The 16,457-nt window shown below is 45.7% G+C and overlaps 1 protein-coding gene across 1 annotated transcript in view; it reads right to left on the reverse strand.

Moving 5' to 3' along the window:
• Positions 1-16,457, reverse strand: part of Stx18 (syntaxin 18) — a 99,310-nt gene that overhangs the window by 23,305 nt on the left and 59,548 nt on the right. Inside the window, exons 3-5 of the mRNA XM_051200281.1 lie at positions 8,272-8,387; positions 4,970-5,047; positions 4,747-4,813 (exon numbers count right to left, since the gene is read on the reverse strand). Of these exons, the coding sequence (XP_051056238.1) occupies positions 4,747-4,813; positions 4,970-5,047; positions 8,272-8,387 (261 nt within the window). The remainder of the gene's footprint in view (positions 1-4,746; positions 4,814-4,969; positions 5,048-8,271; positions 8,388-16,457) is intronic.

The raw sequence follows: 16,457 nt of genomic DNA on the forward strand, positions 1-16,457 counted from the left end.
CACTCACCTTTACCCCTCCCCATCTCCTGGTTTCAGGACTGTTGGCTCAGGAGGGCATGGGCTGCACTGCCTCTTGACTGAACATTTCATTTAATGCCCATCACCCTCATGTCTGGAGTGTGGCAGTGCCCGTTTTCAATGTAAAGTAAAGAAAGGGCTGCAGAGAAGCAGACAGAGACAAAGATGAACACTTTTTAAGGTGATAAAAACAGATTCTAATTATATACAGAATGTCTACTGAAATCCTCAGGGAAATTACAAATTAGCCAGATAAAGGCATGGGGGGAGGGGGGAGGAGAGCAATTTTTAAAAAAGTCACCAGAAAGATCAGTTTATGCCTAATTTACTTCAGTGTACTTCTCAAACTGAAGGCCGGGCACTGTCTAGCAGGGATCAACACAAGTCCCCACATCTGTTCCCAGGTCCCTGACTTTGAGAGGCCTTGGAATTGTATTTGAGATTGTAAAGGAACAAGAAGAGAAAAAGAGACAGGTCTTGGTTTTGAAGGAAAAAGGGAAGAGAATGAAAGCACACTTTGCAAACACAGGGAAAAGCCACTATCAATCCAGAAGGACTGCTCTGTCTGTTATGCCCCAACACAGAGGGCAGAGATTGGAGCATGACATCACAGTGCCTACTCCACAGTGGCATTGAGTTACAGAAGCCTCTGAGTCACAGGGACAGTGGGAGTCAACTCACTCTACCTAAGCCACTTCCTCCATCAGGCAGGCACCCACCTGACAGGTATATATATACTGGGCATCTACCACTTCCTAGGGAAGTTGTTTTAAGGTAAGTGCTCCTCAAAGTGTGGTGCACAGACTAGTACCAGACTCCATACTGCTTGTCACTGATCTGCCATGAGTTAAGTACAAGATGAGGGGCAAGAACGCACAGCACCCTGACAGTGCCTTTGTCTCACTGAACATGGTATAGAGCAGATGCTGTCATCAGACCTCTGTGGCAGGCCACCCAAGGCATAGCTGTGACCCTGTCATGCACAGGAGACTAACATATCTTAGCAGTCCCTGGCAGACTGCTAAGACTACAAAGATGTGGCCCTTCACAACCAGGGGTGTTGTTCTATGCCAGGATCAACACAGTAAAAGACCAGATGGTGAAAATTTCAAGCTCTAACTCACATTCTTCTTTCTTGGTTTACAGATCTTTTAAAATACAATAAACCATGCTTAACTGGAAAGCCATACAAAAACAGGCCAAAGTCCACAGGCCAGTCTGCTACTCCTTTTCTAGGTAAACAAAGCCCCATCATAGACAGTAAATGAGGGAGAGTCATCACTGTGGCCCTCCTATCACATGGCATCTCTGCCTCTTCTCCTCTCCATCTCCATCACTATGGCCATGCCAAACACTGGCAGCATCTACTGAGCTCTCGCCATGTGCAGGATCCTAAGTCAGGGGCTGCAGCAAGCTAATGGTCCTGCTGAGGAGAAAGGGCTGAATAATAAATAGACTCTTTAAGTACAAGTTCAGTACATGATGCTATGTGTCACACAAGAATTGGTATCTTCTCTAAAGAACAAGAAAAGCAGCATGAACTTCCTTCTTTGTACTGATAGCAGGGAACACATAACAGAGAATGTAAGGGGGTTGTGGCTGCGGATCACAGCAGTGGTTTTTGGTGTGTGTTGACCTGGGCAGAAGAAGGGTTTGATGCTCCCTTTAGGAAGGTGTCTTCATGAAACAGAGCCCATGCAAACAGATCTCTGGACATAGTGTTTCTCCAGTCCAACAATAGACTCCATTGTCAGAGTAAGCTTTACTTGGACCACCAAGATTTCTGAATACCTTCAGAAAGTCGTTTATCTTCAGGATCTGTGGTGGGGGATATGCTAATAACACAGCTTCAAGATACACTGATGAGCTCTGCAGCTTCTGTGGAATGATGCCTTCTGACCTGGTTTTGTAGCCTGCTAAGAATTTGAGGAAGCTATAATCTTTAGCCATCAGTTTTCATTCTTGTCAGATCTCCCTCAGACACAGAATGTCCCCCCCACAGGTTTCCACTCATAAGAACTCTGCCCCAGAAAAGTGAAGGGTTCAGATAATGGCCCGAACCATGTAAATCTCAGAGCCAAGTCAACAGGAAAACAAACAAAAGCCAACACTCACTGCACAGTATGGAAGGCACCTCTACACTAGCAGACACGTTTCAGGCTAGTCTTGATTCTAAGAGGGCTACCTAAAGCCTCTTACTGACTGCGAAGGAAAAAAAGGTGAATAACATACAAACTGTTTTTCTGGAGACAGCATGTTTCTGATTAGTCCAGGATGTGTGATGGCCATTTCAGCTTCAATCACCCCAATATACTAGAGATTTAAGGAGACCAAGAGGATAAGTGGTGGATTTCATATCCTCTGGGGATGTATGATAGGGCCACTTGTGCCAATACTTCATCCAATATTGGCCCACATATTTCTAGTTTGTAGGCTTTCACTCTGTAACTCTAAGAGCAAGAGTAAGCAGCCATGTCCTATTTGAAGTCTCCTTCAGTCAGGAATCAATGGCTGAGCATCTACTGTATAGCAGGCTTTGATCAATGCACTGATCAGAGAGTCAGAAAACAATGGTCCCTACTTCCAAACTTCTAGGAAAAAGAGCAGAGAGGTGGGGTGCCCAGGGTAGTTATCCCTCTCTGGCTTGAGACAACATGCAGTAGGTACCACCACTGTCAGCTCAGAAAACAGGTACTTTTAATAACACACCATCATTTACAGACAGCATAGTCATTGTAGGAGAGTGCAGAGCAGTCAGCTGGGAATACTTCTGGCTTAATGAGCAAAAATATTTTCAGCAGTTTGAAGTAAGAGCTCTTTAGTATGGTAGACGGATGTGACATCCTCTACAAGAACAAAAGCGACCACGTAATACTATCCACACTTTTAAGACATTACAGTGAGCAATGACAGTGAGCAAGCTGTACTTTAGCAAGTATGTTTTCCTTCACAGATAGAGGAGATAGTGGCAACAATGTCACAGAACATGAGCAGTTAGACTCATCAAAATGTCTTAACTACAGCCATCAGCAACCCAAACGGAACAGTAGATAGAACAATTGTGCACACCACCCACTGGCCTCCCCAAAGGACAGGCATTGTGTGATAGGCTGAGGTGTGTGAGGAGACACAAGTCAATGGTGACTGCATGAGTGCGTGTGCTGCACCTGGCCATGAACAACACACGAGGAACCTACTAGGAAGGGAGATGCAGCACTGCTGGCAGCAGCTGATGCAGCACTGCTGGCAGCAGCTGATGCAGCACTGCTGGCAGCAGCTGGAACACTTCACAGGGCAGGTGGCGGTGTTTGAGTTGGGCTGGAAGGAGGAGTATGGATTTTTGTCCACCAGATGAACAGCACAGGCTGTGTGAAAGGTTCTATGGATGGAGAATTCATAAAGAACAAAGCTCCTTTAGAACAGAGTCACACATGGGCTGGCGGAGCAGATGCCACTGGGGGTTGATTTAGAAACAAAAGCTGTAATACAGTCACTATAGCCTTGAATTTGCCATGTTTGGCCTTTGTGATGCCTGTGCATAAGGGAGGCAGGCATAAGATTATGTATGAAATTATATGAATGTTTTAAGCAGATGTCTTGTGTATAAAGATGAAGAAAGACTAGAAAGAAGTCAGGGTGGTAACCCAGGCCTGCATTTCCACAATCCCACCATCTAGGAGGATGAGGCAGTATGATCAGAGCTTAAGGCCTGCCTGAGAAATTCAAGTCTAAGAGGAGAGGTCTAGGCCACACTGTGAAGAGTTACAGTTATTCCAAGGTCTCCAAGGTCTTCTGTTCATCAGGGTAATTGCTGAGAACAGCTATTCGGCAGGTGACTGACTGACTCCATACAATTCCCATTTGACTGACATCAGTGGAGACTTCTGCTTAGAAGCAAGGCTGAAGCTGTGTGTGCTGAGGCCTCTTCTTGTCTCTACATGTAACAGCACAGCAGACACAGCTGCCTCTCCTCTGGGGGCTATGAGAGCAGTGACTGCTCTCCTTACCATACTGATAGCTAAACTTACACCAGGGTTGGACCTGCTCTTCTGGGTCCTCCCCGGACAAACTGCAGCCACCATGCCCAAAAGGGTGTTAGAGTGAGGGTGGGAGTTCAGTGCACGTGGCATCTTCAATATATTATGTCACATTGTCAGCGACATAGGGGAGCATCCGTCACCATGGAAACCCCTTTTCAGAAAAACTTTCAGAGAAGGAGTATAGGGGATGGGGACAAAGACCAAGGTCAATAGCTCCAAGTGTCCCACCTCAGGGTTATTAAGAAATGGGGTGAAATGCTGGGTGGGTGGCACATACATATGCAGAATGCTGAAGCAGAAAAAATACAGGTTCAAGGCCAGTTTGGAGTGCATAATGACTTTGAAGCCAGCATGAACTACATAGCCAGATTGTCTCCCTACTACTCCCAACAAAAAAATAGAATTAGGTAAGTGCTCACTACCAGTTCAGCTGCCAGGAGAATGTGGGGGTCTCGTGAGTTTAAAACTTGCTGAACCACAGTGTTATCAGGAAATGCCTCAAGGGCTCCTGTGGCTAACAGAGTGACCAGCACACCTGGTACACAGTATGTCCTCAGTGGCTATGACAGCATTTGGTGATGATTTCATGCACAGAGGCCCACAGAGTCAGGGCGTGAGGAGCTCAGGCTGCCATTCCTGTTGCTCCTGTTTTAACTGAGGAAGGAAGAGGAAAGGTGGAAATACTCACAGTCTCTTCTTATCCACCACACGCTTAACTCGGATGGCTCTTTGTTCAGAGTAAAGCTTACACACTCCTGTTGAAGCAGAAAATACCAGAACAGAGAGCATTTAAAATGGCTTCTCAGGCAAAGGTATCATTAACACTAATGAGACACTATGGTCTTCAGCTCTATTCTAAATTGCATCTCTTATGAAATACCACATTTGACCTTTAGAAGAAAATGATATACTTTTTAAGTAATCTTCAACGAAATCCAAAACTGCGGTCCTGTGTTCCTTCACTTGCTGGGAATGTATCTCCTTGTGGGCTGTAAGAGAAAAGGACAACACTCAGGTCTGTGCTCAAGGACCCCACAGAACAGTCAGCTTCCTCAAAGCTCTTCATTGAAAGCATGTTCAAAAGCACAGCTATAAACCAGCCTTGTGTCAAGCAAGACTACATTTTTAAGAGTAAGATTTATTAGGGTTCACCAGGTGAGAGATTAAACCCATAGAAACTGCAGTCAAATAATTTATAGCTTATTACAGCACTGAGGGAGCTGAGTTGATCCAGCTCCTTCCGGAATGCTGACCTGGCTGTATTAACAGCATCCAGTGCTCAAGCTCACCTTCAAGTGACATGCTTAAATCATATGTGCTGGACCACAGACACCTTCTGCCTGCGCTGCTTTAGCTTACGGTGACTGAGTGCCACTATCCATACTATCCTGCTCTCAAACAACCTTCTCTCTATTTTCTAGCATTGCAGACCTAGTTCCCCCTCCCTCCTCTCTTCCCACTTTCCCTACCCCCCCCCCCCCATTCCTCCCATCTGCTCCTTGGAAGAGGGTAAGGCCTCCCCTAGGAAGTCTTAGTCTATCCTATCATCTTATCTCATTGAAGCAGGACCAAGGCACCTCTCCAGCCCCACAGCCCTGTGCTAGGCTGGGCAAGGTATCTCTCCCTATAGAATGGGGTGCACTAAGTCAGTCTGTGCATTAGTGTTAGGTCTTAGACCCACTGTCGGTGGCCTCATGTATTCTCCCAGTCACACCATTGTCACCTATATTAAGGGAGTCTAGTTTGGGCTTGTGCAGGTTCCCCATTTGCCAGACCCGAGTCAGCGATCTCTCACTAGCTCGGGTCAGCTGATTCTGTGGGTCTTGACTACTTTGTTCATATCATCTCTGTCCCCTCACTTCAACTGTACTCTAGGAACTTGCCCCATTGGTCAGTTGTGGATTGCTGCCTCTGCTTCTATCTGTTTCTGGAAGAGGGTTCAAGCTTCTGTGGGGTTGTAGATTGTAGGCTGGGTATCTTTTGCTTTATGTCTGGTATCAACTTATGAGTGAGTACATGCTATATTTGTCTTTCTGGTTTTGTGTTACTTTACTCAGGATGTTTTTTCTAGTTCTGCCCATTTGCCTGCAAATTTTAGTATGTCATTGTTTCTTACTGATGCAATACTGATGTTTCTTACTGATGTACTACCGCATTGTGTACATATACCACATTTTCTTTATCCATTCTTTGGTTGAGGGGTATCTAGGTTGTTTCCAAGATCTGACCATTACAAATAATGCTGCTATGAACAGAGTTGAACAAATGTCCTGTGGCATGAATGCGCCTCCTTTGGGTATATGCCCAACAGTGGTACTGCAGGGTCTTGAGGTAGGTTGGTCCTTAATTTTCTGAGAAATCGCCATACTGATTTCCACAGTGGCTGTACAAGTTTGTATTCCTAACAGCAATGGAGGAGTGTTCCCCTTTCTCTACATCCTCTCCAGCATAAGCTGTCATAGGTTTTTTTGTTTGTTTGTTTTTTTAGCCATTCTGATCGGTGTAAGATGGAATCTCAGAGTGGTTTTGATTTTAATTTCCCTGATGACTAATGATGTTGAGCATTTCCTTAAGTGTCTTTTGGACATTTGAGACTATTCTGTTGAGAATTCTCTGCTTAGATTTGTATCCCATTTTTTAAAACTGGATTATTTGGTAGTCTCATTTCTAGTTTCTTGAGTTCTTTGTAGATCAGCCCTCTGTCAGACCTTTTCCCATTCTGTAGGGAGCTGCTTTGTCTTGTTGACTGTGTTCTTTGCTTTACAGAATCTTCTCAGTTTCAGGAGGTCCCATTTATTAATTGTTGCTTTCAGTGTCTGTGCTGGTCCATACATTCAAATTTATTTCCCACTTTCTCTTCTATAAGGTTCAGTGTGCATGGATTTATATTGATGTCTTTGATACATTTGGACTTGAGTTTTGTGCATGGAGATAGATATGGATCTATCTGCATTCTTTTAGATGTTGACAGTTATACCAGCGCTATTTGTCAAATATGTTTTCTTTTTTTCATTTTATATTTTCAGCTTCTTTGTCAAAAATTAGGTGTTCATAGGTGTGTGGGTTGATATCAGGGTCCAACAACCTTTTACACTGATGAGCCAATGGGTGAGAGCTCACCACAGGGAAGCCTATGCCAGTTCCTATGGTATGACTCTGCTACTGGTGGAAAGGCAGGGTGCCTAGTGTGCAGGGATGATGCTAGGACTTCACAGAAATACCTCAAATGAGCCAACTGAGGTTCAGAGACAAGAGGTAACCTACGGTCACAAATGTCTATGCACTTAAGAGTATGGGGCATGGGTTATGTTTTTACTAGAGGGCTATGTAACATGGGACTCATGCTGGTTTGGGTACTCTGCAATGCTGCATACATAATTTTGTGTGATGCATATTTTTCTGGTAAGTTTTCATCAGACACTCCCAGTGGCTGATCAGTGTTCTCTCAGAAGCTGCTCTACGAGAAGTCAGCCGCGAGCCCAAGAGTACCTGGCAATTTTGACCTCTGTAGTATTAATATATGTGCTTAAAAATCAAGGAAGACACGTGGCTAGGAAGCCTAGCTCCTCTTCAGGAATGAAACCCAGAAGAGGGGAGATAATACTAGGCCCCTAGTGCCAGGCATGCTTTAAGAATTTAAGTGATATACCCCATCACTGTCTGCACTGTTTCAGTGAAGAGGCTGAGCCTAGGGAGATGAAATGACTTGTCCAAGACCACAGGCCTAGCGTATAGCAGAGCTGGGGTGCACTGCTTTTAAGTCATGGCTGCAGAGCTTCTTCTCGACTGTGAAGTCTTATATGGGGGTTGACTTTAATAGGACAACTAGATCTTAGAGACTACTGTTCCATCCTTAACCACGTGCACGCCATCTGTCCTGCCACTCAGAACATAGTCACACAAGCATGTCTCCACAAATATGCAAACGCTTGCACACATACAATCTGTTCCCTCTGACCTTGGCCTTTTGGTAGGTTACAGATTATATTTAGAGAGATCCTTTCCATTCCTGCCTGCCATTTATTTAACTTGAGCGACCTTCTTTTCAGGATTTTGAACAGCTTAGCTTAGAAGACTGACCAGGAAGGAAGAATTTTCGAGTTTTAAGTCCTAAATGCCATCCAGAAAGTAAGAGGGGATCCTAAGTGGCTGTGAGTAGTTTAGCTGGTTGGCACATTCATGGGATCTGTTGGCATCTTTCAGAGCACTTCACCTTCTGTTCTGAGTTGCTGAATTGCCTCTGAACAGGTCCTCATGAATATTTGAGCATCCTGGTCTATCTGGTCTCGCTCGGCGTCCGTCATTCTCCCATATTCACACATGGTATGGCTAAAAGAGAAGAAAATGTGAGGGGGGCATCAGTGAGAACATAATGAGTCCAGGTAGAGTGTCAGGAGGAAAGGGTCCTCTGGCCAAGTGACTCCAAAGCGGGGAATTGGAGGGGTCTGGCCAGACCAACAGCAGAGCCCATGTGGTGCAGATTCTGAACAGCTTCCACAGACGCAGGCCACTCTTACACACACAGATTTGCTAGGAACAGAGGCTCCGACTGAGCACTGCATAACCCAACAATGCCAGTCGAGTCCAAGCACTGACCATGCATGTTGCAGGGTCATGATCCGGGGTGCTTGAAACATATGAGAAAGCTGTTGTTTCTTGATTCTAGAAAGCAGTTTTCAAAGTCACAATAAAAAGCCTCTAGAAATACATTTCATCTCCCCTGCTGTCAAGTTAAACCGTCCTGAAGTGACGGGGCTGATGAGGGCCTCTACTTTCAGTGACAAGCTCTGAGCAGCACAGAGCACCTGGCTCACCTTCCCAAGAGCTGGATGAGTGCGGCAGCACAGTAACAGGGATACTCCTTAGCCTATTTCAAAACTGTGGACGAGAAAACTGAAGTTCAGATTCACAATGCTACAAGCTGAAAGGGCATGTATGTCACAAAGATACTCAAACCACCCCATTTCACTCACCTGTCCCATCTAGCCATGAGGACATCATATTTCACCCGTGACCCAGGTTACAGGTTTCCACTCTCATCACTGGGCTGTCCCATCACCTACCTCACTCCAGAAACATTGGCCTCTCTCGGAACTCACCCAACATTACTCTGTCATGCTCTGCCTGTCAAGAGATTACTGAGTCTCCACTCCAAAGCTGCCCTCTACTACTCTACTTTAGGACAGAGCTGGGACCATCTGACCGTCACCTCTGCTGTGCTGTATCTCTTTCTGACCCTGTTTTGTGCTTGTCCATTGCATTTCTTGTTCTCAGGAATGCCAAGGAATCTGTTTTTCTCCTCCAAAGCTATGTGGAAGCAAGGACTGTCTGCCTTGTGTCTGCCTCCCTGGTAAAATTATGCAGCACAGAGTGCCCGACTAATACCAGCAAGCACATACTAGGTTAGTCCTCGGTGCTTTGTGTGTATCTGACTTCTTATTAAATTCCACAAGTATTCATTCCTTTGTGTATGTCCTGAGCCCTCTTAGGGTAAATACTAAGCTGGGGTTCAAAACTGAGTGAGGCTCATTTCTGGTTAAGAATAAAGAGGCCTCAGGGACACAGTGGTACTCAAAGGGGTTAAGGATGTGCTTGCTAATGCTGAAGTCCCAGTCCCCAGGGGTGTGGTCATCAACCTGCAGGAGTGGTCAACATGAAAAGAGAGAGTGCAGGAACTGCACTGACTGGTGCTGATGTGGATGGAAGTGGGCAGCAGAGCTCAAAGTGGGGCATGGTCACCTCATGTGGGATGGGGTGCTTGGCAGAGCAGGTGGAGTAGAAGGCATGCCCTGACAGAGGATGGAGACAAGGACCAGATATGGTTCCCCACCCTGTGAGTGATGGTTTGAATGAACATATACTATCTACTTCACACCTAGGCATGTGTGAGTGAAATGGGAAGGGAGCAGAAGGCTGGTGCTGTGTTCCAGAGAGGGGCGGCACATGGCATGCACTCAGTGTGTCTCCACACTGATGCGTCTGGCACATGGCGGCACCATTCCTCATAAGACAGTGCTACAGTAAGCATTTACTTAAAACCCATACACAGACACTCCACCCTCCACCCTCAGTGCTGTCTTCATCAGCAGGGTTATAAACAGTCATTTGCACACGGTTTCTCCATAGCAGACCGTCTCAAGACTGAAGAAGAATTCTGACCTCAGGTGATGCAGACAGTTGAGGAACCACTGCCATTGTCCCAGAGAATCAGAAAGGTTAAGTGCAGACAGAGTCTATGGGGGTGTGCAGGTGATAGACCCGAGAGACGCTGACAGGCAACAAGAACTGCTTGGGCATGGAGGCAAAGGAAAAGCCTAGATGCAGGTCTGTGAACACAAACACACATCACACCCAGGACAGAAGGCCCAGTCTGGAGAGGAGGAGCTTTTGGTACTGAGCCAAACGCGTTAGGCCAAACTTGGGGCTTTACAGTGGGGAGCCCGAACACTTACAAGAGGGCTCTCTCCTCTGCTGTGTTCTAAGAGCACAAGACACACAGCATACATCTATCTACATATCCTGTTGGCTCTACCTTCAGAAAATTCCCCAGGATCCACCCAGCAACATCTTCCATCCAGTCTGCAACTGAAGCTGCCTCCAGGGTCTGCTGCTTCTGCCCAGCCCTCCTTGCCTTCTCCACAGCAGCCACACGGATGCTTTGACAGGTTTGGATCCTGCCAAGCCCTATGCACAGGCTTTCCAGAGCTCCTAACAGCAAAGGCTGTTAAGAGAGACAAGCCCATTCTTGAGGACCTCTCTTGGCTTATCTCACCCACCCCAGCCCTTGGCTCAGGCTCACTGGCTTTCTGCTCCTCTAACTTCCATGCGTGTTGCACATGGACCTTAAAAGCCCTGGTACTCCTTGTGGAATGTTCTTTCTCAGGTATCCAAATAAGCAACTCCTTACTTCCAGTTACTTCTCCCTACTTTGTAGTCGGAGTGGTTCTTCTGGGAGCAATGAGGTTAAAGGGGTCACAGGCTCCAAGTCAGAAAGGCGCTGGCTTCTGGCAGAATACGCAACTTGCCACTGGGGTGGACCTAAACAGCACTGGACTAATATCCTCTGACTCCACATTCCCAGATAATGGAGCCCAGCTCAGTGAGAGTGAAGGTCTAAAGGCTAATCTAAGAATACTGATTACTCTAAGAGGAGGGGCATCCTCAGATACATTACACGAACCTGCTTGACCTTGGATATTGGAAACTGATGGTGCGGTTACTCTTTTAGTAGCAACAACAGAAACCAACAAAGTTGTTTTCCCAAATGGCATTGTTTTGTTGCCAGGGTATCATGGAAAAGGTACAGAGTGGAGAAATAATTTTAATTAAGGTCATTCTAAGATCCAGCCAGAGGCTGCCTAGGCTGCATGCTGTTCTGCTCTAGTAAAATGTCATTATTAAAAAAATTAAATGGGTCAATAAAGTCTGAGCTCTACATTCTGGAAAAAATTATAGCTTCCTAATTATGTCAAACTAACAAAGCCTCATGGTCTGAAGGCAATATTTCTACCCATGCTCTTTCAATTCTGTGATTACACTGCTTATAAAATGTTCCTAGGAGCAGGCCAAGGCCAGCACATTGCACTGGGAGGGGACTGTAAAGCTGAAAGGCTGGCAACACTCCTCAACCGTAGGGAAAGAGAACTTGGCAGGAGTGGACGAGGGAGGCTTGTCCCCATCTTCAGGGATAGCACAGTGTGGGGACACCAGTCCCTTGTCCGGGAACTTCAGTGTGCATTAGACTCCCCAGAGTGAACCCAGGCTTCTTCTCCCTCTTCAGTCTCCCAACAGAGGAGCAGGAATTTCCCTGATGGGGACCCTGGCCAAAGGAACTGGGCATGCACCTAGCCCTACCCCACCCCCATCTCACCCTCATCCCACAGAGAGCAGAGGTTCCCTCTATTCCAGTCTCTCCTAGCAAAGGCAGCGGGCCCTGCAAGCTGGGAGCCAGGACTAGGACTGCTCAGCAGCACTAACCTGAGTCTAGCCTAGGCCCAGAATATCACAAACTCACCTACAACTTTAAGCTCTGCTTGTTAGCCTAGCTTACCCCCATCTGATGGTCAGGGCATCACGGGTCATCAGTTAACTCAATCGTCACTCACCAAGGGACTCTGGTGTGCCAGGAATTCACATTTATTCCTCATTTAATCCTCATGAGACCATGGTTCACATTGCATCAGAAAGAAAAAAAGCACAGAGGAGTGATGTGAATTGTACACACTGACTGATACCCAGCCAAACTGGGCAGAAGGCTGTCTGGTCCCAAAGCCCATGTTCTTTCAAAGGCAGAAGACCAGGGTAGCCTGGAACTATAGTGTAAGGGCTAGCAGAGAAGACTAAATATCTACAAAATGCTGGGCTGGTTAATGAAGAGGCCTCAGGGACACAGTGGTACTCAAAGGGGTTAAGGATGTGCTTGCTTATGCTGAAGTCCCAGTCCCAAGGGGTGTGGTCATCAGCCACAGAATTATCTACCATGGTGGCTGGGAAGAGACAGGCTTGGGGCTGCCGTGGGCTGAAGTGGGATGCCAGTCAGCTGTGCAGTCTGGGGACCCTGGGAACTTGCTCTGTCCCTCCTTCCATCACACTCATCTTCAGATCCTACAACGGCACCATTCTCCCAACAGCACTGAAACTGGGATTTCACATCATTTCAAATGTGACAAAAAGTTATCTTCCTTTATCTCACCCCCAACCATTTACACACATGAAACTGACCTAGCTAGCAGCCTGTATAGAAACTGGCAGTGGGCTGAACCTAGCCTGGAACAAGACACTGCAGTTTGGAGATTAGGTAGTTTTCAGTGACTCTTACAGTGCTAGGGGTGGCCTGAGCGTTAGCCTTCTCTAACCCTCATCATCTACCTGGCCAGTTGCTTTTCTAAGGCAATAGGAGTGTTAATAAGGGGCCTTTAACTTTTGATGTGGATGAATCCCCAGAATTGTATTGTCTTTGTTACAAAAGTAACTGGGACTGGACCTCTTGACCCTTTCTCTTCTTTTTCTTTTCCTCATGAAAAATCTTACATCTCTTAACAGCCAGAATTTTCTTGTGTTTGCAGTTACATTCAACACTCTCAAGCCTCCTCACACGTTCTTTGTAGTTTTGGCTTTTGTGGAAAATTGGCTTAGTCTGGGCATATAAAGCATCCTCATTCTTCTTGTACTGTGCCCCTTAATGGGGTGGATCCTTCTTAGTTTCTTTTCGTTTAGCTGTGACAAAAGCAACTTACGAGAGAAAGGCTTTATTTCAGTCCACTGTTCAAGGTATGGTCCATTGTGGAAGGCATGAGAGGCAGCTTGGACCAGATGGTCACACTGCATCCACAACCAGGAAGCAGAGAGCAATCAAAGCTGGTGCTCGACTCGCTCTACTTCAAACAGTTCACAACCACCCCAGGGAAGGGTTCTGCCTACAGCTAAGGTTCACCTTCCCACTCAGTTAACCTGACCCACATAATTCCCGGCAGGCACTCAGAGGCTTATCTCCTAGATGACTCAGGGTCCAGTCAGGTCAGTTGGCAATGCTATCACAGAGCTCCACACATGTCTAGCAAGCCCGGAAGGCTACAGGAATAGCATGCCTGTGTGAATGCCACTGGGAAGGCAAAAGACTTCTAAGAAAGGTCTATAAAATTGCACCTGCAGCCTGAGTAGTTAGAGACAAGGGAAGGAGCTGGAAATTGCTAGGCTCCAAACATTTGCATTTCCTCAAATCATTGCAGTTTCTAGTTAGCAACCTACTGAATTAGTACCTGGTACATGGACACACCTTCAGAAATAAAATTTACACTGCCATCTAGTGTTCACCAGTCAGCTAACAGAGGACTTAAGACAGCAGCAGGCTAACATCTCAGGGTATTTTGGGACAATAGAATGAAATATGTTTAAAAGCATAAAATTGTGTGTTAAGTTTGGGGACTGCTTATATTCATCTGGGGTATGAGTTTCTCTGTTGAGGAATGTGTATAAACTATTTCCATTTGGCACAGACTTTTTTTTTTTTAAGTGGAGTGCCTGAGGTGCAGACACTTGTTTCCTATAGCTGGAGTCTGAGGAGGAGGCTTGCGGAGTTGTCACTCCTGTGGCAAATTCTTCATGGGCGATTCTGATGGCTTAGTGAGTTCCACAATGAATCCAACTGCAGCCAGGGCAGGACCAGCACCCCAGTGCTCCTGTGTGCTGACAACTAGAATCAAGGCCAGAAACCATTCTGGATGTTCTGGTCAAATGCTTTTTTGGCTCTCAGCTAACGCAGCGCCCCTTCTGCTGCTGAGTCAGCAGTCTCTCAGCACAGCCACAGGCTTCACAACAGGCCAGGCACTATGCCCAGGTGCCGGCAGGGATATTCACTTGACACACAGATTCTTTCCCTCCTTTGTGTCATTTGGCTAACTCCTCTTCCTACAGACCTCAGCTCAAGTGTCACTTCTTCAAAGACATGTTTTCTGGCAAGGCCAAGGTCTTCCAAGCCCCTGAGCTCTGTTTTTTTTTTTTTTTTTTTTTTTTTTTTTTTGTGATGCCCGTCCTGCTTACAGTGCTACCTGCTTGTGTGACAAAGAGTAAAATGTCTGTCAAGTGGGAGGCAGTCAGTACAGATGAACAGAGGGAATTCAAGGACTAAATGAGACAAAATATGCATTAGTACTCAGGAATGCACCTCACAGATGGGCAAATGACACTTTCGTGTATGAGGGGGCAGAGAACTGCCATCTGATGTAGCAAGTCTTTCTCTGTACTGCCAATTTCCAAATAATGACATGGAGACTTATTAATTATGAAAGCTTGGCCTTAGCTTAGGCTTGTTTCTAACTGGCTCTTATAACTTAAATTAGCCAAGTTCTAGTCATCTGTGTGCTGCCATGTGGCTTGTGGCTTTTACCTCTCCTCCTGCAGATCCTGCTTCCTCTGCAACCAGCTGACAACTCCATCTTTCTTTTTCCCTGAAACCTCTCTGTTCCCAGAAGTCCAGCATAGCTATTGGCCAATCACAGTGACACATCTTCACACGGTATAAAGGAATATTCTACAAAGATCTGACTATAAAATGGTCCTCAAAAGGCCTGTGTTGGAGGTCTGGTCCCCAGCTGGTAAGTACTGAATCATGATTGAATTGTCAGTCCACAAACAGCATCAAGGAGCTGCTGCTGTCTGAAGGAAGCGTATCAGTAGATATGTCTTTGAAGGGGGGGGGGACCCATTTCTCTCAGTTCTTGGCGGCTGAGATGTGAGCAACTTCATCCTGCCAAACTCTCTGTCATGACTTTCTGCCTTGTCAGTAATAAAGCAATACTGCCACAGCAATAAAGCAAACTGACCATGAACTGAAACCTGGAATCAGGGAACAACATAAGCCATCTCTATGTTTAAGTTCTCTCTTAGGTATTTGTCACAGGAACGAAAATCTGACTAACACAATAATTATGGTACATTTCAAATGCAAAGTGGAGACAAATAAGATAAAAGAGCCAACGACAACAAAAACCAAACCAAAACAAAAAACCAAAAGCAAAGCAAAACAAAACAAAAAACCCAAAGTTCTATGGTGGAAGTTAAGGATAAGGAAAAAAAAAAAAAAAACTAGAATAGGCACAGGAGTTGAAAATACAATTGGTCCTCTGCATTTGCAGTGCATTCTTATGGGCAGATTCCATACTGTTCTAGAAATTCAGAGTAAGATGACTGCATCTACACTGAGAATACATGGGCTCTTCTCTGTTTTTTATGCTACAGCAGAAGGTATTTCAAGACCACTGACCCGGTCTGTGCTGGACACCATCAGTCATCCATAGGAGATTCCAGTAAGCACACGCAAGCATACATTACGCCTTTCTGTGAGGGTATTGAATCTCTATGAGGCAGGATCTAATGTCCCATGTACACCCAGGGACAACCACACTTTAATGAAGCCAAGGGCATAAGCCATCTTAGGAGCTAATTTAAAGCACGATGAGATGCTTTCTCACACTACTTATAATGACAATAATGAAAGCCTGCCCACACCACACATTGGTTTGTATATGGGGCACTGCCAACTCTCCTCTGTTGTAGATTGTGTGAAATCACTTTGCAAAAGGTTCTAGTCCACAATCAGAAGCACTATCCACTGCACCACTGGGCCCTGGCTTGGGAGTTTGTTTTAAGGCTAAACATATACCCACCAGATGACCGACCTAGCAATCTCTTTTCTAGCTATTTACAAACATTAATGTCCACAAAGACTTCAGAGGGTGCTCAGTCACAGCAGCTCCTCCACTTAACGGTAGCACAGAACTGGAAACACCTCTTTCTTATGCAGATGGATAACCAAAATTATGATAATTCAGCTCAATGTAATATAAAATACAAAACTATGAGAATAAACAGGTTTTCTGTTTATTCCTAGAAGGTAGGAAC

Source organism: Phodopus roborovskii, unplaced genomic scaffold, assembly GCF_943737965.1.
Source record: "Phodopus roborovskii unplaced genomic scaffold, PHOROB, whole genome shotgun sequence".
Taxonomy (NCBI): domain Eukaryota; kingdom Metazoa; phylum Chordata; class Mammalia; order Rodentia; family Cricetidae; genus Phodopus; species Phodopus roborovskii.